Source organism: Physella acuta, unplaced genomic scaffold (assembly GCF_028476545.2).
Source record: "Physella acuta isolate Inbredline_101_S28 unplaced genomic scaffold, ASM2847654v3 ptg000915l, whole genome shotgun sequence".
NCBI lineage: Eukaryota > Metazoa > Mollusca > Gastropoda > Physidae > Physella > Physella acuta.
In genome coordinates, this window is record NW_026732432.1 from 24,877 (window position 1) to 49,033 (window position 24,157).

General features: G+C 32.5%; 2 protein-coding genes across 8 annotated transcripts; one reads left to right on the forward strand and one right to left on the reverse strand.

Annotated features, from left to right (window-relative positions):
* The first annotated feature begins 4,364 nt into the window (after nt 1-4,364).
* Nucleotides 4,365-15,055, forward strand: LOC131953268 (5-demethoxyubiquinone hydroxylase, mitochondrial). 6 transcript variants are annotated; one of them, XM_059316379.1, is made up of 6 exons: nt 4,365-4,422; nt 12,092-12,285; nt 12,966-13,080; nt 13,735-13,874; nt 14,151-14,219; nt 14,347-15,055. In XM_059316379.1, exons 2-6 carry the CDS (start codon nt 12,094-12,096, stop codon nt 14,422-14,424), a joined length of 594 nt encoding a protein of 197 aa, XP_059172362.1. In that variant the 5' UTR covers nt 4,365-4,422; nt 12,092-12,093; the 3' UTR covers nt 14,425-15,055. The 6 variants fall into 6 exon arrangements, with proteins under 6 accessions (XP_059172362.1, XP_059172361.1, XP_059172359.1 ...); XM_059316378.1 differs by lacking the exon at nt 4,365-4,422 and adding an exon at nt 4,486-4,504; XM_059316376.1 differs by lacking the exon at nt 4,365-4,422 and adding an exon at nt 4,667-4,827.
* On the reverse strand, nt 14,551-23,613 carry LOC131953267 (ethanolamine-phosphate cytidylyltransferase). 2 transcript variants are annotated; one of them, XM_059316373.1, is made up of 15 exons: nt 23,479-23,613; nt 22,946-22,988; nt 22,684-22,729; nt 22,496-22,581; nt 22,298-22,373; nt 21,974-22,040; nt 21,680-21,727; nt 20,728-20,806; nt 19,708-19,725; nt 17,389-17,527; nt 17,130-17,206; nt 16,683-16,760; nt 16,312-16,443; nt 16,135-16,223; nt 14,551-15,755 (listed from the first exon to the last, which is right to left on the reverse strand). In XM_059316373.1, the coding sequence occupies exons 1-15, from the start codon at nt 23,574-23,576 to the stop codon at nt 15,662-15,664; spliced, it is 1,170 nt and encodes a 389-aa protein (XP_059172356.1). In that variant the 5' UTR covers nt 23,577-23,613; the 3' UTR covers nt 14,551-15,661. The 2 variants fall into 2 exon arrangements, with proteins under 2 accessions (XP_059172356.1, XP_059172357.1); XM_059316374.1 differs by lacking the exon at nt 19,708-19,725 and having other exon boundaries at nt 23,479-23,612.
* Nucleotides 23,614-24,157: the final 544 nt, after the last annotated feature.

Below are 24,157 nucleotides of genomic sequence, written 5' to 3' on the forward strand. Positions count from 1 at the left end.
CCGATTGCCGGCTCGAAAATATTTAAATAAATAGAGATACTCCTGGCAAAAGATCTTTCAGATGATAAAAAACACAAATCGGAACATATGAAAGAAACCTTGATTTGATATTCAGCAAAGATCAGATTTATCGCCGTGGATATAAATAACGTTTTTTTATGTATGCATCCTCTGTGTAACATAAAATAATTCACAAAACGTTGCCTGGGTATATTTTCTGATCACTGGATGGAGCGGAATCCCACCAGTGCCAGAAATCCAACCCGACCCCCACCCAGTGCCAGGGAGAAAGACCCCAGTATGGTGGCAAAACTTTAAAAAAATAAAAAAATATAAAATAAAAACACGATTTTAATCCAGGTCAACAATAATGGTCGAACCCGACATGCAAGGGGCGATCACCCAGCACCGCGAAACCGTCATCAATTTGTCTTAACCTGCAGTACCGCGCTCATAAAGGGCTGGTACAGATCACGTGGCATACTATATTCACCGTGCAACGAAACAGAGAACTAGATCATTTAATTTTTGGTTGGAATGATAGGCCTAGTGTTTGTACAGGGGTCGTCCATTCATGACTTCAAGCAACTTAGCTCAACACGTCGTCGTCGCCCCCCCCCCCCTTCCCGGGTAATCGACAGGTAGTCATATAAATACAAGACCTAACCCCACTTCGAAAAATAATGATGCCATTAGGTTCCATTTTCTCTTCTCCCCACCCATTAGCCCTCAATTTATGAAAACAATGTGCACATTTTCGCCCTTGAGAAATACAAAGTAAATACTACCACACTTTTCTTAAACTTTTCCCCCTCCCCATAGAGCACATGGTAACAACACCCCTCCCCCCCTTCCCCCTTACAGTTTTATGGCATCATTTATGATGACCTACATCCTTGTTTCGTGTAACACAAATTCTTATCCTAACCCTAACCCATTTACTCACTCAAGTAAGTCCACGAATGAGTACAAATGTACTTTAAAAGCATTATGGGTTCTGAGTGTATGATTACAGTGAAGCAGAAGAATACTTGCAATTATACTTTAATAAATGAAGTATTATTATGTGTGCCCTTATATCAGACTAGAGAGGACATATAAGTTTATATCAGTTGTCCCTCTTTTCATTTAATTTCTTTCAACAGTAACTGAAAAACAGAGCATTCTTTCTTGCATGCATAAGGGGGTCGTCCATAAATGACGTCACACTCGTAGGGGGGAGGGGGGGTCCGTAATTTTGTGACGGCGTATGATGAGGGGGTGGGGGGGAGTTCAGATGGTGTGACGTCACATTTTTGCTTTAACAAAAAGTAATTTTGGAAAACGAATTTTAGCCGTTATTTCGCGTTTTAGAAAACTGTTTTAATAAATTGTAATAGGAATTGATTAAAATACTCTATGTTGAGAGAGTTCAGACAAGATTTTGGAAAAATAATTTTGAGGGGGGATTGTAGGCTGAGGTGTGACGTCATTTTAGTGGGGTTCTGGGTTTTTTTGTGACGATGCGTGACGTAGGGGAGGAGGTTAGGTAAAAATCGTCAAAAAAAGCGCGACTTCATTTATGGATGACCCCTAACTTTTCCCTAAAAGTTACACAAAGAGCAGTGCATTTTTTCATGTAACTGCTCTGTACATTTTACACAAAGAGCAGTGTATTTTTTCAAGTAACTGCTCTATACATTTACAGAGAGAGCAGTGCATTTTTTCATTGTATCTAACACAGGACTCTACCAAAAAAACAAGTAATTAAAAAAGTCTAGTGACAATTTTAGCGCATTTTCCTTATGTTATCTAAAAATAGCTCTGTCGTAGCGTAAATCAAGAGCAGGGTTAGTAAAACCATTGGTTAGTTATTAAAACGTTTCTTATTAAAAAAAAATTCAGTATTTTACATGTTTTATTTACATTAGAGTAACATGACTAAAAACCATTGCGCGCCTAGCTACCGAACGTGATGTCGCAGCCATTGAACGTGATGGCGCAGCTATTGAACGTGATGACGCGTGTGGTGTGGTTGGATAAAATGCCTACTAATTCGGTCCAAATTTTAATTAATTCAAAAAACTTTTTGAGACCGAACGATAGAATATTTTTGAAAACTTTTTTCGGCAATATTGTTCTAAATTATGGCAGGAATCGATTGGTACATGTTTCAAGTCGCTAAGTGGTCTGGTTGCCGAGATATGGGCCAAAAACTGCATTTTTTCGAGGTTTTTTGGCTTTTCCGGGTAATCCATGAAAGAAACCCGGAATTTGTTTGGCCTATGTTCATCCTGGTAACTTGCTTAACATATTTGCTTTTGGAACTAATCCTCGATATTGCTTCGTTGAGAAGAAGATACGACTTAAAGCTACGGACACACATCCATCCATACATTCCCAGAAATGACGAGTTAATAAACGCAATTCTCCAGAATGGAAATTGCGCTAAAAAAATTTCAGTATTTTACATGTTTTATTTACAATAGAGTTACATGACTAAAAACCATTGCGAGCCTAGCTACTGAACGTGATGACGAAGCCATAGAACGTGATGGTGCAGCTATTGAACGTGATGACGCGTGTGGTGTGGTTGGAAAAAATGCCTACTAATTCGGTCCAAATTTTAATTAATTCAAAAAAAATTTTGTGACCGAACGAAAGGATATTTTTGAAAACTTTCTTCGGCAATATTGTTCTAAATTATGGCAGGAATCGATTGGTACATGTTTCAAGTCACTAAGTGGTCTGGTTGCCGAGATATGGGCTAAAAACTGCCTTTTTTTAGGTTTTTTGGCTTTTCCGGGAAATCCATGAAAGAAACCCGGAATTTTTATAGCCTATGTTCATCCTCGTAACTTGCTTAACATAATTGCTTTTGGAACTAGTCATCGATGTTGCTTCGTTGAGGAGGAGATACGACTTAAAGCTGCGGACACACATCCATCCATTCATTATTACATTCATACATTCATACATCCAGAAATGACGGGTTAATAAACGCAATTCTCCAGAATGGAAATTGCGCTAAAAATTATGAGCCATAGTTGATAACCCTAGTCTAACAAGTAATAAAGTATTGTACTTGCCACAAACAACAGAAGTGAACTGGTTTGAAATGTCATTTACAAATCATTTTATTCTTTAACTTTAATAATTAAAGTGACTGAGCTGATAGTCACTACCATTAAGGCAACTGGTTTTTTTTTTAAACTGATTATCTGATGACATTAATTTTACAATTGCAAGAACAACAGAATGAATAAGTTTGTACTTTGCATTGAGCCAAACCAGTAAGACTAGCTGATACAGTATATATGGTATTTTTCATTTAAAATGTAGTAGGCTGTTACTATTATCTGCAATATAACAATGGTAATTTATCTCCAGGATAAACTAGAATATAAGATCTAGTCTTTCTTTTATTAATAAGAGCTAAATTCACTGCAATCCTAAAATTTCAAAATTAGGTCTCCAGAATTAGATCTAGAATCTAGTAACAAACAATTTATAATAGGCCTGGATCTGGATCTAAATCTAGCAGAAATTTAATAAGATACTTACATTTTTGATGGTATGTTCTTGAGTAGATCTTGTTTTTTTTAACTGTAGTGTTATCTAAAAGTAAAAAAAAGTGTTTTATTATAATTAGGATAATAATTTCTAGATCTAGATGTAGCTTTTTTTAACAAGGAATAATATTACTAGATTCTAGATCTAAATACTTAGGCTAATACTCGTTAGATTATATCAATAGGCCTATAACTGTATAACAGCATAACTTTAATACACTAGACAAGAAAGTCTAGATTCTAGACTAGTATGATTATGATAATATAATCTATAATAGGCCTAATTAAAATGATCAAATTAAAATTAAAAGTTAAAAAAAAATAATCTTTTAAAAATTAGTACAGTACAAGGGAAGCTATTCATGTAAGAAAATACAATTAGTTTAAACTATTTTTTATTGTTCCTTAGTTTATAAACTTACATTCTGTTATTAATTTGAACGTAGATTTAGAAGGGTAAATCTGGTAGACTAAAGTGAGAAAGCATATGACACAACATGGCGTGATAACATACTGCTATTAAATAGGATCTCCACTTCACTTAATCTAGGTCAACCACTTGACGCACTCTTGTGTTGATCTCGGTTCAAGTTCAAGACTAAACTTTATAAAAATTCTATGAATCACGCTTTCTGCCTGCTTCGAATCATTGGACCGTAAAATAGCTAAACCATTATTTATTATAATTTTACAAGAAGACTTACCGCAACTATAGAATCTATTTAGATCTATATCAAAATGTATTTTTTGTTTGTATATTTTTCTGTTTGTTGTTACTCCATTGTCTCTATCAGTATCAGTAGCAATCTAGCAGATCTAACAGCAGGGGACGTGTTTACATCTCGTTTTATTTACATCCGATTGGTTAGAGGTCACTGCCTAAATTGTAATAAAGTAATGAATTGGATAACACAAAAACAACAATTATTTGTATTTATTAAGATCTAGATCTAGTAATATATATTTTTAAATCTTAAAAACTAAATAATTAATATAGAGAAATTAATATTAATATACTTTTTAGGCTAAGTAAGATATATTAAATGTATTGTAAGTATTTTAAAGTGATATTTGTAGCTTTACTTCGTGCTTATGCAATCCAGTTTTTTAAATAATTGACTTTTACGTTTGTTTTAAAATGTCTGCGCCCATAGAAATTTAATGTTTGCTGTGTCAAAAAAATCAACTTATGAACTAGATCTACAGTTGGGGATAGATCTATAAAGAGTCGCTTATTAAGAGACAAGCCTTGTGTCTGAGAAAAACAAGACGTACGGTAACTAAGCCAAGGCCTAACTATAGAATTATACTGAGTATTATGTAACTAAGGCCAAATAAAAGGGTGGTACCACTGGTAATCTATCGTTTTAGGTACGTAAAATCGCCCGCGACTAGTAATGTGAAAAACAGGTGACTCCTTACATTTTAATAATTATTTCACATTTTGAGGAGGATTTATGTTTTGAAAAATACAAAAATGTTTCCTTGTTTCATTTATGTACCTGTTTCTAAACAATTGAATTAAAACTTTTCAGTAATAAATGAACACCAGCGATGTTTCCAACAGATGCAACCATGCTCATTTACTATAGCAGCCATCTTGTTAAAATTTTATTTTTATAGACTTATAGCGCAAGATTCAGGCGGAAGTCACTCTATTTTACAAATGGCTGCTGTTTATATAGCAAATCTTGCTTGCAGACACTGCTGTTTAAAGTTAATTTCGGACCTATATTGATATATTTAGCCATTGATTTAGGTTTATTTAGGTTTATTATTCATTTATCTATAATATTTAACACAAACATATCACAATATACTTCTATTACAGCCTTGACAATGAGGTAACGTTTTCGTACATTAATAGCCGCGGGCGATTTTACGTACCCAAAACGATAGATTACCAAAAGGGTAGATCAGACCTGACCAGAAAGAAGTAGAAACTGTACAGTAGTCAGGTAAAAACTAAATTTTATCTTACTAGATCTAGATCTCTAGTACTAGATTTAGAATCTAATACTTAGTAACTAAGTAGCTAGTCTCATAACGCGAGTTGAATTACCTCCCCTGACCCGCTTTTTTATGGCCACTTTCTAGTAGCGATGTCGGCATCGCCGCCATCTTGCTTTAAGAACGGCAACCGGGGAATTTCGCTATTGTAAAATTTCGTCGATTATCTTCCTTATTGAAATACATAGTGAGAAAATATAGGGATTTTAAAGTAATCGATTCAATTTCGTAGTCGGGCCAACTTTTCACCAATTTAATGAAATAATGTGTGATTTTAAACTGCTAACTGCATTACTTTTCTCTCTTCCTTCTCCAAGTTATAATATTGCGAAACGTGGTCTAATTTTGTGCGTGTTTCAACGACAACTTTTGATAGAAAGGTGAGTTTATCAAGCTATCTCTTTGTATTCTCAAAAATTACATTATGTATATTATAAGTTAATAATGATTTCATCTAATTTGAGGTACGTTTTCTAGTGGTATTTTGACCGAAAAAAGGGTGTTTGATTCACCACAATAACGCCATTTTATAATAAAAAAATATGGCGAGACCGGAAAGCCTATAGGGGCGTGGGGGCCGGCGTCGCCTTTATAAATGTTCACTTGTTCCTTAATCGTAGAGTTTATTGCAAATGAATGATTGCCTTTTAAAAATAAAAGATGTATAAATATGTTAAAGGCTGTTGAAGAAAGCCAGTGGGTTTTTTTTTTTGCACATCAAGCTAATAACCAATAATAAATTACCACTCAAGAAAAGAAATTATTTTAAGCATATATTTCCTTATCCCTTACTTTATTATGCTACACACTTGCCTCTATTAAAACAATAAATTCTACTTTTACAGTAGTATTAATGTTGATTTCTTTTCCTCTAGATATATGATCAAGAGTATGGATGAGGAAATGAATACTTCAGCAGGTGGTAAATCTACAGGCTCTGGGAGCCCTGATAAGCATTCTGCCAAAGATTTACCAATTCTGATTAATCAGTATTCTGACTTTCGGACAGCAGCTGGCATAAAGCAAGGCCATATAATTCATGTATGGTATGAAAATAAAAAACAAATTAAAAAGGCAGTGCAAGTTTTGGAAGATATAATACCAGCGTCAAGTATGGTCCCTGTGATACAAAGCTCTAAAAATGTTTTGGACAGGTTTGCTGCTGAGCCAGAAGAGTTGTTATGTCCCACTGTGAATGTTTTTAATGAACCCATTGATGCAGCTTCAGACATGGTGCTGACAGCAATCATCAACAATATTGAATCCCACAGGGATAAAGTAAAGCAAACTTTGAAGCAAATATTACATGAAATTGTTAAGGTCTTTGACCGCCAGTTTGTTCGATATACCAGTGGCGACCTTTCTAGCCCTACAGTTGAGCAGTTGACACAAGCTTCAACTGCTCCTTCACACAACATGGCAGCTGAGAGAATATTAGGAATGACTGACTATTTATGGCGTCGGGCCCCTAATGCGACAGCTGGTTTTGTAGACGGAAAGGTGAGAGGACGGACAAATGATACTGTAGGATGGCTTCTGCAACAGGACAAAATGACCCAACATAGATTAGTTTATTTTGCAATGAAAGAGGGGTACAGAGCAAGGGAACTTGCAGCACAAAGGAAGAAGATGATGGAAGCAGTGATGATGCGTCGAATGCTAGAAGCTGGTCAGAAACATGAACAATCCAACCGTAAGGCTCTAGAAAAAGAGGTTGCTATGGCTTTGAGTGCTAAAGATCTGAATGCTAGTGTGTTTTCATCTGCGTCATCTGAAGTTATGGGCCTCATTGCAATGTATATTACTTCAGAAAATCCTATGTCTGAACTGACTGAAACCTATACAGGACATCTACTTAAGCATTTATGGACAGAGGAAGGAGTTGATAAAATGTATTCTGGCAGAGTGGTAAATTTTAAGCAACAGAAGACTAAGACAATGAAATGTACAATTACTTACTGGGGACCTGATGAATTGGAAACTGACAGTGTTGACTATGACATGACAATGACATCTCTAGTCACTGATTTACTGACAGGTGACCTTGTGTTTAGTAGCTAGGATGACAGTAGTAGTCCATGTTGTACAAAGCTTAACTTGGTATAAGTCTCACCTGTTATTGTATTGATGTAAGCTATGTCTACCTTAAAAGTTTATTGTTTTGATGTATATATTAACTTTGCTTTTTGTTTAATTGTGTAAATTTAATTATTTATTGAGAATCATTTAATATAAAACATTTATCCTAATAAGATAATAGTCAGAGATGAGTTGTTTTTTTACTTGCAATGTTATTAATTTGGTGTAGGCTTCCTGAAATGTTATTTAAGTTATTCTACTTGTTGTGTTGCTAATAATAATAGATTTTAAAGACAACCATTCAGTAAATAAAACTCCTGGCTTGCCAGTGTGCCTAAGATAAATTGTTCGGTTTAATTTATTAAAAAAAAATTAGTGCCTACTACCTTTTTATTCAATTTGTTCTGCTACTGGCAAGTCTATTAATAATTAAATTAATAAATGTAATTCAAACATGCTGAAGTAAGATCATGCAGAGTTTTAACATTGTACCTTTAAAAACAACTGAGCAGTGCAACTTAGAAATTAGGGCCCATAATAGTCAAAATGTATCCCTTAAAGGAATGCTAATTATTCTGCTCCCAGTGAATGACTTAATGATTTCAATTAATATATGTAATTCAAACATGCTGAAGTAAGATCCTGCAAAGTTTAAACATTGTAGTTTTAAAAACAACTGAGCAGTGCAACTTAGAAATTAGGGCCCATAATAGCCGTAATGTATCCCTTAAAGGAATGCTAATTATTCTGCTCCCAGTGAATGACTTAATGATTTCAATTAATATATGTTATTCTAACATGCTGAAGTAAGATCCTGCAAAGTTTTAACATTGTATCTTTAAAAATAACTGAGCAGTGCTATTTCAAAGTTAGGGGACAGTGATTTTCATGACTTACAAAGAAATATAGTGGACATTCACCCATTACGTAAAAAATTTATAAAAAAAAAACTACTGAAGCTAGAAAGAAAATTTTTTCAGTGTTATTCTAGTTACATCAAGCACAATATTTTTGCAATGCTCATACATTTAATTAGCCAATTTTAATTTTTTTAATGGAATGCCTACTTTCTAGTTCGTTTTTTTCGATCGCGTCTCGGCACTGTTGCTAAAAATAGCATTCGCGCAATACCATACGGGTAAATCTGTTTGGCGTCTGCTACACGTGATAGATCGTTGAATGGCCGACAAGCTGATATAAAAATTATTGCGACCGGATGCGATTTTCGTGGAAATTGAGCTAGATTTAGCAAAAGACAGCTATATTTGTGTAAAATATTATTATTTATACTTCTACTTACACAGATATTTTGATAACTGCAGTTCAGCCGTCCATTTTTCTTTTAAAATGTATCTTTAGAATTTCTGTAGCTTTTGGCAATCGGTCAGGAGCATTTGCGCACTAAACCCACCCCCCTACGGCAGATCCGATTTTTTTTCCCAGTGAACTCGTACTGACCTCCCACATAGCTAAGATAGTACATTGATACTGATGGGAAAGCCTCTAAATCTGTATTCCTACTAGAGATCTAGAAATAAATCTAGATCGTGGAGTTTTTATAATGACTTTTAAATTGAATGTCTCCAGTTTAAGATATTTTTTTTTCAAAACATAGCTACTTTTAGTACTATATTTAAGTATTTCAAACCCTTTTGGTAGTTTTTTCTTAAACTTAGACCTAAATCTAGTGATTAGATATCTATATTTTGTACTTATAACTTGCAGGCCTATTAAAATAATAATAAAACAGTTTGCTTGATAACTTCATTAGGTCATTTCATAAACACAAATGTTATAAACATATAAAAATCACAAAACCATAGGTAATATCTGAATTCTGTAGCCTACCTTACATTTAGGCTAATACTGAATTAAAAAGAAATTACATTAAGATTTGAAATTAATACAACTTGTAATTAAGAAAGAAAGCTTCAATTCTAACTAAATACTACAAGATATAATAACAAACAATGAAACAAATTCAAAGCTTTTTTCAACCCATTTAGTCGAAAAGATTTTTATTTTTTCCGATATTGACCAAAATAAGTTTTTAAAGCTTAGGCCTACTGTTTTTACAAACATAACTCAATTTTATTAGGCCCCTGTAAACATTAATTAAGATTCCTCTGTAGACAAAGCAATCTATTTGGCAGATGAAGTAGAGTTCATGTTTCTTGACCTCGGCATATGAAGTGATTGTCCGTGTGGTCAGCGATATTCACAGCCGCCTTTACTTTTTACCTTTAATTTCCCCAATGTATATCAGGTACCCATCAGAAATGGGTGGACTCTAATTGAATTTTATTAAACAAACATTTTGATATAGGCCTAGATCTATAATCTATAACATTCCAAACAACATCTGTTCTGTAGAATTTACCTTTCTGCTTCCAAATGCGGTATTTTCCAATTGAAAATTCATCACAAAACATACAATAAATTAAATAAATGGCATTTTATAAATTTATATAAACTATTTACTTTCACCTTGGTGTAAAAAAATGTAGGTATAAGCAAACTGATTTCAATAGTAAGAAAGAATCATGTCTTTTCTTGCTTACTAGCTTTAAAACAAGTGAATTTGACTTTTTACCTGCGTTTTTGGTCGCGTTTCTATATATTTTATTTGCGACACTAAAAAAATTATATTTAATCAACCAATTATGCTAAATTAATAAAATTGGTACTGTTGGATAGCATTTTTAAAGCTCTACAATTATATGCTATTTTTTTTATAATTTGAAGAAAATTGAATTTATATGAGACTAACTACTATATAAATATATTACCGAAGTGTCTACTCGGAATAAGATTTTTCGGCAAAAGATAGTTCTGCGCATGCGCAGTGACCTATGGCTAGGGTTAGGGCTAGAATGAGGGTTAGGGGTATGATTAGGGATAGGGTTAGGGATAGGATTAGGGCTAGGGTTAGGGATAGGATTAGGGATAGGGTTAAGGATAGGATTAGGGTTGGTGTTAGGGTTCTGCGGTTGTAAACACACGCATGCGCAGTACCATCGAAAACATCGCCGCTAAGTCGTAGTTTCTCTCCATTGCGCATGCGTATCTTATTCCGACTAGAATCGGCCATATATTACTACTAAGTATAACTAAGTACTAAGTAAGTATTGAAATTTAATATTAGTATACTAATTACTATTAAGTAAGTATTTTAGTAAATAAGTTTAGGTTAGGTAATCTATCATTTTAGGTACGTAAAATCGACCGAGGCTAAATAAGTAAAAGAACGGTGACTCATAAAGAGGCTTTGATAGTAGTTATTTCTAGTATATTTATGGATTTTGTAGTCAAATATAGGCCTAATAGATAATTGAATAATAAACCACATATCTGATGAAAACATCGTTAATCTTTATTTCTTTACTTATTACTGAAAAGTTGTATTAAAAATCGTTTAAAACAGGTAAATGACACATTTTTGTAACTTTAATAACATTGAAAAAGACTAAAATGTAAAATAATTACTAAAATTCATTGAGTCATCGTTCTTTTACATGTTTAGCCTCAGCCGTTTTTAAGTTTTTACGTACCTAAAATGATAGATTACCATATTTTTAGTTATAGTAGGACCTAGTATGTAGTAATAAAAACTTAAATAAAGAAGTAGTATTATAACTATAGGCCAACTATTATTTATTAACTTTTAGTTAATAGTTAAGCCTTATTAACTATATAGGCCTATATATTGTTTATTGTTAATTTTGTTATATGCTAGTAATTCTAACCTTGATCCTGTCCTAGTTTAGTTTAATTAGTTCATATAATATGTTTAGTTAGCAGGCCCCTTTGGCTAAGTAAGTAAGTCCGCTTGCCCTAAGTTCTATGTCAATTTTCATATTGATAATCAATGACATTGTGTGACTGTGAATTTTAGTTTAGTTTATTATAAAAAAAAATTAAGTTTATTATTCTTTTTAAGATATGCTAGGCTTATATAATTTTAATATAATATAAATATATAGGCCCAGTAAGCCTATTTAATGTTTTATTTAGGTCCTACTGCATTTGCAAGTCATCATAAAGTCAATTAAATTTAAAAGTTTTAACATCAAAAGAAAAAAAGAAAAAAAAAAATGTTAACTATTTTTTAGAACTTAATATTAATATGCTTCTGTATATTTTAAGTTTTTACAAAACTAAGTTGAAAGTCTAACATAGTGAAGTGCAAGAGCCTGTAGCTATTTTTTTAAATAAAAATATTGTTTTGTTTTTCAATAATCTAAAAAGTGCAAGAGACTGTAGCTATTTTTTAATAAAAATATCGTTTTGTTTTTCAAAAAAATCTAATTATCAAAAGCTTAAATTATAATTACTTTGCCCCAACCTCCTCAACTGAATTCATCAATTATTTTATCATAGGGTGTTTCTTTAATAAACAATATAAAAAGTGTACTATCTTGACCAAATATATCCTTTCTTCAATGCTAAAGACATGTTGCCAGTTGTGAGAAGGTTTTCTACAGCTCCTTTACGCGGCTTGAGCTCTTCATTAAAAGATGCAAATACCAAAGCTCTAATAGATAAGATTGTCAGAGTGGACCATGCAGGAGAGTTTGGAGCTGACAGAATATATGCAGGGCAACTTGCTGTCTTGGGAAAATCTGAAGTCGGTCCTCTCATAAATGTACGGTCACACTATTTTTTGTTCAGTTTAAATGTAATGTAGAAAAAAATTATTTAAAAAATAATTGCATTTGCTTAAAGCTGAAAATTAATGATCAGAGAGGATCAATAGAAATTGGTCATTAGAAAAAAATTAAAAGAGTATGTTTTCAGCATTGATGCTATTTAGAATAGATGAAGTAGAGTTCAAGTTCATCTGTTTGATTTTGCAAGAAGGGTTTGTGGGTTCTGCATTATGTCGAATGGTTTTCACTTTCCCAGACTATGTTAAATACCCATAATACCTGGACAGACTCAGCAGAGGCGTAGTGATTGGGGGGGGGGGGGGGGGGGCAGGGGGGTACATATGTCCCTGGACGCCGACCTTAGGGGGCGCCAAAATGGGTTGTAAAAACAAATTAAAATGTCATTTTAGCTGCATTTTTGCATTATAAATAGTTTGAGGGTATGGTGCAAATCGAAAGTTTGGAGGGGCTGAAAATTGAAAATTTGTCCCCAGGCGCCGGGAAGGGTCGCTACGCCTCTGAGACTCAGTGACCTCTTAGGGTTCAATCCCATCTCAAAGCTGCACTGCAGTTCAGTAGCTGTAAGCCTGCTGCTAAGTTATTTTTAAAAATGCATTACATATAATCATGTACTAGTAGTTTAAGAGCAGACCTTTTTTTTGTGTGTTGATTTCAGGAAATGTGGGAAGAAGAAAAAGTACACAGAAAAACATTTGAAAAGTTGATGGCAGATAACAGAGTCCGCCCTTCAGCTCTGCTACCCTTCTGGAACATCGCAGGCTTTGCTCTAGGTTTATACTCATAATTGTTTTATTTACCACCAGTTTCATTGTGTTTTCATGTTTCTCATTAGTGGCTCAATATAATTGACTAAGCAATGGTTCAGCTCATTATCTTTAAGCGAGAATTCTTCTCACATTTTAACTAAGCAATCTGAAACACACAATATTAAAATAGTGAGTAATGTTATTGTGACACCACAAGTTGAATTCATGTATATTACTGTTCTAATTAAGTTAGAAAAACTTATCACCCATGATGAAGAAACTCGTCATTTTCTTAATGTGTATTATATCTTACAAAAAGACTTTCATTATTATTGAAGAACAATAATTTAGTAGAGCCTCTGTAAATTAATTCACCACACAAAATAACTAACCCATCAAGTAGCCACTACTAAACCTAGTATTACAGCGTTTTTCTGGGTGCATTTTAAATTTCATTTAAATAAACTACTATTAGGTCTTTGGCGCATTTTTTTATTTATTTCTCTTTAACAATTGAGGCATGCCTACTGTCCTACTCGATGTTTCAGCATATTTTAAATGTGTTTGAGTTAGCCTTAAATAAATGTACCAACTAGCCTGCTCATTGTTTCAGCATATTTTAAATGTGTTTGAGTTAGCCTCAAATAAATGTACCAATTAGCCTGCTCATTGTTTCAGGTGCAGGCACAGCTCTGTTGGGGAAAGAAGCTGCAATGGCCTGTACAGTAGCTGTAGAGGATGTCATAGGAGACCATTACAACAGCCAGATCAGACAACTTGTTGAGGACAACCCAGAGAAACACAAGGAACTATTAGAGGTAGATACCAGTAACACTCAGTGATGTGTTATAACACAAAGGGTTAAAATTACATCAAGAGATTAATCATAGCCTCAGTGCAAGGCTTGCTTTCCATTTTGCAAATCCATTAATTGCTAGCTATCTTAGTGCCTGTCGGATTTTATTTTTTTAATTAATGTTAGGTGCCAATCAGAGAAGTATTAACCATGCAGCAAAAGAAATAAACCTTATAAATACAACAATTTATAAAAATTGATTAGGTAATTTATCATGCTGCACTGTTTGTTCATTTAGATTGTTAAAAAGTTTCGAGATGAAGAACTTCACCACCATGACGTTGGACTGGAAAATGATGCAGAAAAGGTTAGTAGTTTATTCCTCCAGGTTTGGATGATGAAAGCAGGTTAGTTGTTAGTTCTTTTAGTTTTGTTGTTTTAAGCATTGTGGTTTTTTCACTGCTCTAGTTCAGCAATGGAACTTTTTTTTCTAGGCCCCATTTTACAAAGCATTGACTGAAGCTATCAAGATTGGCTGCAAGGGTGCAATTTGGATATCAGAAAAAATATAATTCCGTACAGGCTTACAGAGAGGCATGCAAGCCCACGGACTTACCAGTTGTGTAAATACATATTAAAATATGGTTTCTTTTTAATTTGTCAATAATAAATAAAATGAATGATAGAAACAATTTCAAAATGTGTACAACTTTATTATTTGTAACAAGAAATTGATAAACACCATTTAATGAAGACACCCACAGTCTTAAGTTGAACCTCTGGTTAGTGTTACAAAGTTTCCAGTTTACATTTGTTTTATTTGCCATGTGCACTCAAATCTTTCCATCACTAACCAGACTAGCTAACAAAATCAATTTTCATCCAGTCCCAATCTATAAGTAATTAATTAAATCTACAAGCCATAGTTTTCATAAATTAAAAAAAAAACCTTTCATATCCTATTCACAAAAGTCACTCTTAAATATCACATGTTCATCATTCACAAACTTCAACATTTTCCTTAGTCGTAATTACATTGTAATTATCCAGCTTGGGGGACACAATCACTGCCTTTCTTAATACTTTGTGTGTATTATAAAGTAATGAGTTCACTAACATCAAAGCAAGATTAAACACTTACGCTAAAATGAAGTATGGTAAACAAATATTGTGAATATTTTTTGACATGCAATAAATTAAAAACATTTTTTTTTTAAATTGAGGTTAATTATGAAACTAGTTGACAGAACTTTATGTTTTAAAAGTTGGAAATAATAGATACATCTTTAAAAATTCATATTAAGAACTACAAAAATTACATTATATTTTATATTTAAATATAGTTATTTTTTTTATAAATAAATAATTTTTCCTTAAAAACGAATGAACAGCTGAAAATGTTTGAATAAATATAAAAATGTATATTGGTAAATAATAATTTTGCATAATGTACACAACAGATAAATATTTAAAAATAAAAAAAAAAAACAATAGTTTTCTTGTTTAACTCAAAAACAACTTTAAAAGGTCTGAACCCATATAGCAGCCCACAATTAAACCTTCAAGCAAAATACTTGAACAAAATGCCATTGAACATCTCGTTAGTTGTGGTGGTAACCTGTTATTAAACACAATAACAAACCACTGGTAAATCAATGGATGAAAGCAAAAATTAAATATCACATGAAACAGTTGTCTACATCAATGTTTTAGTTGAGCTGGCAATGATAGATAAAAAACGGTGTAAGTTGTCTTGTTTAGTATAAATGGTTTCCAGTCTGTCTGTACAGTCAGCAGCCTATGAGGAACCTAACCTGTCTTGATCTGGGCTGAATTTTTCATACTCTCCATTATCTTTTTCTCTTTCTCCTCTTTTTTTCTGTTTCTTTCTTCATATTCAAGCCTGCCAAGTTCAAGTAAGGATACAGATAATTGGTAGAGAAAACTAATATAAAAATATTTAACAAAAGTTATCTAACACCTAACACTTATTACACCGAAAACTAAACTTTATATTATGTAACCCAAGAAAAAATGGTTTTGAATAAATTTACACATTTTAAAACAAATAATTTAGAAAATGGACTTAATACTAAAAATAGATATTGTTTTTACCAGTATTTATTTATGAATGGATGCATTTATTCATAAAATGATTTCATCTTTTTTTTTTTTTAAAGACAAGGTTTTACTTCAACAATTGAACAAGAAATATAAATTAATATATTGGCTAAAGTATTCTATTAACAAAAATGGGAGAAGTGTAAATAATGCTAACAAACCTGTGTTTAATTATTCTTTCAATAATCATCTGGGTAGTCAAATTGTTTCTGCTGTCAATATTTTTAAATTTTCCTTGGCGCTTCGGTTCCTTTACAAAAAATAATTCATAAAATGTTACACTATTTTTGGACAGAACTTGAACCAAATAAAAACACATAGTGAACCAATGTTCTCACCTCATAAGGGTCAGCCCCATCTACATCTGGCATCACGGGGGTCATTCCATGACATACAACATCAACTTTAAAATGTTCCATTAGGTCAGGGGTCACAGAGTAGGGAGCACCAATTACTACTTCTGATACATACTGTAAACAAAAAACTCACAGTAAATAGGTGTGCAAGTTCAAACATTTTTTATAATATGAAACCACATTTAGAAAAGTTATACAATGAACTATTAAATATGGAGGCTTTATAAATTGTATCAATCGAGATACCAATATAAGTTATGAATTTATCACAATACACTTTATCATACAATTAAAACTATACACATTTCTCAAGCGACTGTTTAATCCATAGGATGGACATGTTGATTACTTACTCTGCATGCCAAAACACTGAGGGTTCTTTCATGCATATTCATGATTGGATAGTTTGACCCTTTGTATCTGTTGACTACCTGTAAAAGATAATTTACATTTTATTTTAAAAGACTATTTCAGTTCACTCCCCTTGTGATCAATTTCTGGTTCCTGAAGATTAACTTAATTAAATCAATTTAAAGTAGGATTATCCTAATCAAATTGAAGTAAGATGAATTTTAGAGTTTTAAATATTTTTATGACAGCCTGGGGTTAAATAAAATGAGTGAGAATGATTATTAAATTTTCAATATCAATTTGTAATAAAACTACCATACATACTTAGAAACAAAAAATGTGGGTATAATTTTAATAACACAGTAACATATTTACACTACATTAATGAGGGGAAAACTCTTTAACTATTTATTTCTAAATGAAGTTTTAAGCTGTAATGAAAAACATACGGGATCTGTGTGTATTCCAACAATGAGGAAATCCCCCAGTGATGCAGCTTTTTCTAGGAAGTCAACATGCCCAACATCTACATTCTGTTAAGGCATTACTACAGCAGTGATTTGTCTTGTATATGAGTCAATATCTTTCAAATTTTAAATTTTTTTAAAACTATGAAACTATAAAGGTATAAAGTAAAACTTAATGGCTCAAACAGTGCATAATGTTCCATACATCAGCTTCTCCAAAGGCAAAGGAATGAAAGGATACGGAACAGATCAAAAGCACCTGCAACATAGACAATCTTGTCTCCAGGTTTGGGCTCTTTACCCTCAGAGAACTGGATGATCTTCTTAGTGGTAGTCAAAAACTGGGAGACACCTGTCCACGGGCTATGGGAGCTGGGACCCTGCAAAGGTGATTTGCATCTAATGTAAATAATATTCAGCACTCAGCCAAAAAAGTGAACATTAACATCCAACTTAGTTTTGATATTTTTTTTATATGAAAAGTCAACTGATGACTCCTTCAAGATATCCAATTGTGTACTTGCAAGCTCCTTAATTTTCATGTAAATACAACTTTATACTCACTGCACAAGAAAATAAATGAATTATATTACACAACAAAACTATACACATTTCAGTCAGCAAAAACCCAGCATTTAAGCTTATTTAAACTTTGCATCCATGGGCCATATAAAAAAAACTGAAACCCTAGAAATTCTAAATTTATAAATCAACATTCATCCTTTAATATACTAATATAGATATTCATGAGTTATAGGTAAATTTGAGAAAAGTAAAAACACAACTTCTATATATAAAAAAGAAAATAGACTAACAGCACACATGTGCTGTAATATGAGTTGTAGCAAATGTGTTTTTACAAAACGTTAAAAGCTGGAGTAATTTTAAAACCACATCAATATGTGATTTATTTATTTGACAATAGCGGAGCTGGAGAGTATTATATTAGTTTGTGACAATTATTTTTATTGCTAATGTGAATTCCTCTTTTTATATTTGTGATATAAATACATGAAATGTGAATAGTAGAAGTTTACATCATATTTTGAAGTAATTTTGCAGTTTTGTGTTTCAGAATAAATTTATGTTTAAGAAATATTCATCACAATTGAACAGCAAACCTGAATTCCCAATTCCAGTTTAAGTAAATGGAGTTAAGTGTAAACCAAACAAAATTTTTTAAACATATATAATGCTGATGTATAGGGTCCCAAGTAATTTATAATTAAATCTCCATTCAAAATGACTCATAGTAAGGTTTCTAGTACATTAATTCTTTGTGCTATTTGGTAGGAATACATCTAGAAAATTTAAAAAATAGGGGTTTTGGGCAATTGTTTTTAATAATTGGAGGAGGTGCAAATTCTAAAACAAAACAAGGAAGCTATTGATATTAATAGAAGCATGCAATCACTCTTATATCACTTTGTGTATAGTATAATATTGATATATATTGTAGATATATGAAAAGGAAGGTTTTTTTTATTGATATTTATATTTTATAATCACAAGCACTAGCCTAGATCTCAACATCCAGATACACAAAATCCACAACACTGAGAATGTATGGGCAAAGCCAAGTTAGAAATCACTAGGAAAGTTACCATTAAAACATTTCTTTGAACACTTTTGAAGTTGTTTTTTGTGTCATGTTGAATCTTCTCCAATTCATTATTTTCTTACTTTTATAAGTAGGTAATTATCATAAATTTGAACTTACTACATTAATGATTCAGCTAAAACAATGATCTTTTTTCTCTATATTATAGACCTTTTAGATAATTTGTTCCACTAAAACTTAAAAAGTAATGCATAAATTTTTAAATTTCAAAAAAAATCTATTGTTTTACTAATGGCCCAGTTATAGTTATAGAAATAAATGTTTCTATAACTTGGGTTTTCAGGAAAGACATGGGGAGTTAAAAAAGAGGGGAGAAAATTAGTATTAAATTCTTATCAAGAAAAATAAAAAGAGGAGGAAAAAAAATAATGAATGTTGGCAGCAGCTGTTCAACAAATCCAATTCAACTAACCCACTGTCGTGTCATAGGCAATCAATAAACTACTTTCACTGCACTGTTGGTGTTAACTAACAACTAGATTCTTTACATGTCTAAAGTTACATGTGTTTTTGCTGAGTTTATCCAATCTGTCCTTTTACTGAATAAGCAGACACTTTAAATTTTAAACCCTAATTGTGAATGTCGTAAAACAGATTTTCTTTGATTTATAAAATACACCAAGCTGTATCTAAACATTTAAAATAGCTTTCTACACATTTGCATATACAAATATACATAAATATTGTATAACTTTTGAAAGGAATGTTTAAAAAAGGTAACTAAATTAATAAAAAGCAAATCAAAACATAACACATAGGCATGATATGGGCTTTGTATTCCTTGAGTTTTATTTAAGTATTTTGATTTTATAGCGAAAAAAAAATACTGTGTTCCTTAAGTAGCAAACACTAAACATGATGGTTGAGAAATATCTGGCAGGAAATTAAAAAAATAAAGCAAATTGAGTAAAAGATGTTATGTTCTACTCTAACACTCACTTCTCCAGTACTAAACATCTGTAATGTGGGATTGTAGAAAAAAAAAATTTCAACTAATTAAAAAATAAAAACAATAGAACTAGTCGTTATATGATGTGATTACATGATGCTGCTGCTCAAGCTATTCTAATTTCTGTTGTTTATGAAACAACACTGATACTGGTACAATGATTGTGACAACAGCTAAGTAGAGTCAGATAAAGATATGATATAAATATAATTGTGTTGTAGCTTAATAGAAAAACACATACAATGTAATACAGAGGGGGGGGGGGGGGGTATGACAACAAACACAATACATGGAGAAAAAAACAATTTAATTCCTGTGATTAATGATTAACATATAGAGTGTGAAGCCATAGGATAAGAAAAACAAACAATATTTCTCAGTGAAAGACAAGGTAAAAAATTATGAAAAGGGGGATTTAATTCTTTATATTATATAACAATCCATGTAAATACACATGTGTTTCAATAAATATGAATGTATATTGTATTACTGTCTACAAGACTACAGGATTAACAAATATACTTTTAGTCAAATGTAATATGACACATACTTTACAACCATATCTAACTATTGATTCTAAAGCAAGAAGTCAAAGATAATCTCATTCAACAGCTGGTGAATGGCAATGGTATTAAACACCACAGAGACTGGTTATTGATATTTTGTGATACTCTACACTTCCCAAAGAAGATTAGTTGAGATTACAAAGAAACAAGCTAAAGAGTGATCAATATATAACTCAAAGACAGATTACAGACAACCTAGTCAAGTTACTGAACAAATATAGAAAACTCAGTACATTTAACAGGCATGTATTGAAATATGTTTAGATGGAAATAAAACATGAACCCTCAACTCTGTTTTTGATTTAATGAACACTAATGATAACTAATGTTTAAGAACTTGAATGAACAGAGAAATAAACACTTGTTTGCATTGGACTTGTGTTATCTATAAGTCAACAATACAAACATGGGCCAGTTACATAGGAAGCTGATAAAGGGACGAACCTTACTGATAGCCCCGACATGGTGTTCATCTATACTGTCTTCATCTCTCTGGTGGTGGGTCTTGGTCACAAGCAACATTCTGGTCATAGAACAACAAATATCACTGCATCAAACTTGGTCACAAGCAACATTCTGGTCATAGAACAACAAATATCACTGCATCAAACTTTGCCACAGGCAACATTCATAGAACAACAAATATCACTGCATCAAACTTGGTCACAAGCAACATTCATAGAACAACAAATATCACTGCATCAAACTTGATCACAAGCAACATTCTGGTCATATAACAACAAATATCACTGCATCAAACTTGGTCACAGGCAACATTCTGGTCATAGAACAACAAATATCACTGCATCAAACTTGGTCACAAGCAACATTCATAGAACAACAAATATCACTGCATCAAACTTGGTCACAAGCAACATTCTGGTCATAGAACAACAAATATCACTGCATCAAACTTTGCCACAGGCAACATTCATAGAACAACAAATATCACTGCATCAAACTTGATCACAAGCAACATTCTGGTCATATAACAACAAATATCACTGCATCAAACTTGGTCACAGGCAACATTCTGGTCATAGAACAACAAATATCACTGCATCAAACTTTGCCACAGGCAACATTCATATAACAACAAATATCACTGCATCAAACTTGGTCACAGGCAACATTTTGGTCATACAACAACAAATATCACTGCATCAAACTTGGTCACAGGCAACATTCATATAACAACAAATATCACTGCATCAAACTTGGTCACAGGCAACATTTTGGTCATACAACAACAAATATCACTGCAGTGTCTGCATCAAACTTGGTCACAAGCAACATTCTGGTCAAATAACAACAAATATCACCGCATCAAACAAGAATCGTGTTTCAGTACATGTAACATTCTGGCCATACAATAAAATAAAAAACATAGTTTTACCTTCCAACTAAGTCAGTTGTAGAGACCCCAGCAGTTCTCTTACATTCTCTGTAGAAAATTTAAAAGCAAATCAGCACTACATTTATCAATATTCCATCTTTTCTTTGCATTTCTCTAAGACAATTTAAATTTTCAAGTAAAAATTATTAGATTAGCTATCACTATCTGCTTTGAATTTGATAGCTATTTTATATTTTATCTGTAAATAACAAATGTATTTAACAATACCCACAATCTTTTTTTTTAAATTAAAAATTTAGTGTGTAGTTTTAAATAGAATAAAATAATGCCTACTTGTATTTATTGGCTGCTTTCACTAGATGGTAAGTATCCACCCCATCTGCAGTTGTTGTGATGTCATCTGTTAAAGAAGTAATTGCAACAGTATGTGAAAATATAATAAATTTACACATTTTTGTGAACATTTCGACTCATAACACTCCTCACCAAACTTTTATTAAATAAAGGGCCAAAAGGAAAAACAAGGCAACTAGAAAAAAAAAGTCAAAACAAGATTTGGATTTTAATAACCAGTATTTCTTTAATTATATACTTCCATAACTTTATACTAATTCCGATTTAAAACATAATTTAATTTAAGTAATGAAAATGAATTACCCCCATGAACACAGAAATCACAGTCATATTTTTCAAGGGTTTCAAGTGTGGTAACATAAGGTGCATCTTCAATAACCTTTTAAAAGGAACACCATTATAATAGCGATGCGATAAAGACAAAACAAATAGATAGAGTGTGAGGTTAATAAATTACAAAGTACACAATCAAGTTAAAACAAAAACAATGTGAAAACTCACCTCATCCACCCACTTTATCGCTCGAACCATTTTGTAGCGTTCTTCTTCTGTATAAACTGGAGGACCTTTGTGTTTTGTTACCTCAGCTACAATTTAAAAGCAGTAACAATGTGTAAAAAATACAAGATCTTGTAAATGATTTAAACATCTTCCAATATAACCTTTTACTACAGAAGGAAGCTACTTACCATCTGAATGAACACCAACTAACAGCTTGTCTCCAAATTCTTTACCCTGATGTAATATACACAAAAGTTGTATTTTATTTGTAATACAAAAATACAGTCATTGACAGCTAAATAATGGAAAGTAAGCAAATGTTATTCTTAATTTTATTTTTAAAAAAGAAATACACAAAAAATATGAAAATAATGTTAACAGAAAGTGATGGAGATTTTCATTTATGTATATTGGTTGCTACTCTGGCTTTGTCAAAACACAACCACATACCTGACGAACAGCGTTAGCATGTCCAAAATGGACCATATCAAAACTGCAAGAAATAAAATATAAATTATGCATTCTGGCCCATGTAGTTTACAAAAACCACATTTATCTATAATATTTGACACAAACATATCACAATATACTTCTATTACAGCCTTGACAACGAGGTAACGTTTTCGTACATTAATAGCCGCGGGCGATTTTACGTACCCAAAACGATAGATTACCGGTTTTCATTCTATCAATCATATTCTATGTCAAATAGTAACGAAATTAGTGTCTCCAACCGGAAAGGAGTCTCCGTTTCGGACTAAGGGTGTTCGGGGCTGGAATTTTACTCTAGATCTAGTTTGTTTTTTTATTTTTAATTGTATGCTTTTTAACTTTCTAGTTTCTGGAATCTGTCCTCACTGGTTGCAGTCATCTCCTACTCCTCGGTTCGTAGCTAACTGTAGCTGGGTTGTTGTTGTTTTTTAACTTCAACCTCGCGCATTTAAGAAAATATATGACTAAATATAATTTTTGCTAAAACATACCATCCATCCATCCATACTCTTATTTCTTTTTTCTTTTTCTCTGGCGATTGCATTTCTTTAGCAGGTTCTCCTACGTCGTCAACCCTTTTGGACGCCATATTGTTGATAAGGCCATAATACACAGAGATACGTTTTTTATTTTAGCACTCGGGAATAAAACTACGAAAAAAAAAAACTAACAAAGATAAATTAACATCATTTTTAAAAACTAGACTAAATTTACTTATAATATTATACGAAAAATAAAAATAAAAATACGAAACTAACAACGGTCAAACACTTGTCAGCTGTTCCACTAGGTATCCTGCGCGTTTACACTTACGACATGTAGATTTTCTAGATCTAGATCAGGGGTCTCCAAACTACGGCCCGCGGGCCGGATGCGGCCCGCGAAGTCCTCTCATCCGGCCCGCGGAGATCTTTTTGTCCAAGGAAAATTCGTTTGTTGGTGATGATGAGGAACTTGGTGCAGAAAAATCAAAGACATGCCTGGAAGAAACTGGCCCCCGAACTGAAATTTGATAGTTAATGCGGCCCTTGGACTGAAAAGTTTGGAGACCCCTGATCTAGATCTATAATCTATACTACGAGAAAAATGGCCCGTTGAGGAAGGATACAACGGGCGCTAGGCTAATAGTGCTGTCTCTTTTCTCTAAACTAAAACCACCCCCCCCCCCAC

What these genes read in the sequence shown, in the direction of transcription:
- LOC131953268 (XM_059316379.1), top strand. Translation starts at nt 12,094, where the DNA reads ATGTTGCCAGTTGTGAGAAGGTTTTCTACAGCTCCTTTACGCGGCTTG. An exon ending in CATCGCAGGCTTTGCTCTAG is followed by an intron (nt 13,081 to 13,734) that starts GTTTATACTCAT and finishes TCATTGTTTCAG; the next exon opens with GTGCAGGCACAGCTCTGTTG. An exon ending in AACACAAGGAACTATTAGAG is followed by an intron (nt 13,875 to 14,150) that starts GTAGATACCAGT and finishes TTGTTCATTTAG; the next exon opens with ATTGTTAAAAAGTTTCGAGA.
- LOC131953267 (XM_059316373.1), bottom strand. Translation starts at nt 23,576, where the DNA reads ATGGCGTCCAAAAGGGTTGACGACGTAGGAGAACCTGCTAAAGAAATG. An exon ending in AGGTGCTTTTGATCTGTTCC is followed by an intron (nt 17,207 to 17,388) that starts GTATCCTTTCAT and finishes AACAGAATGTAG; the next exon opens with ATGTTGGGCATGTTGACTTC. An exon ending in GAAAGAATAATTAAACACAG is followed by an intron (nt 15,756 to 16,134) that starts GTTTGTTAGCAT and finishes TGAACTTGGCAG; the next exon opens with GCTTGAATATGAAGAAAGAA.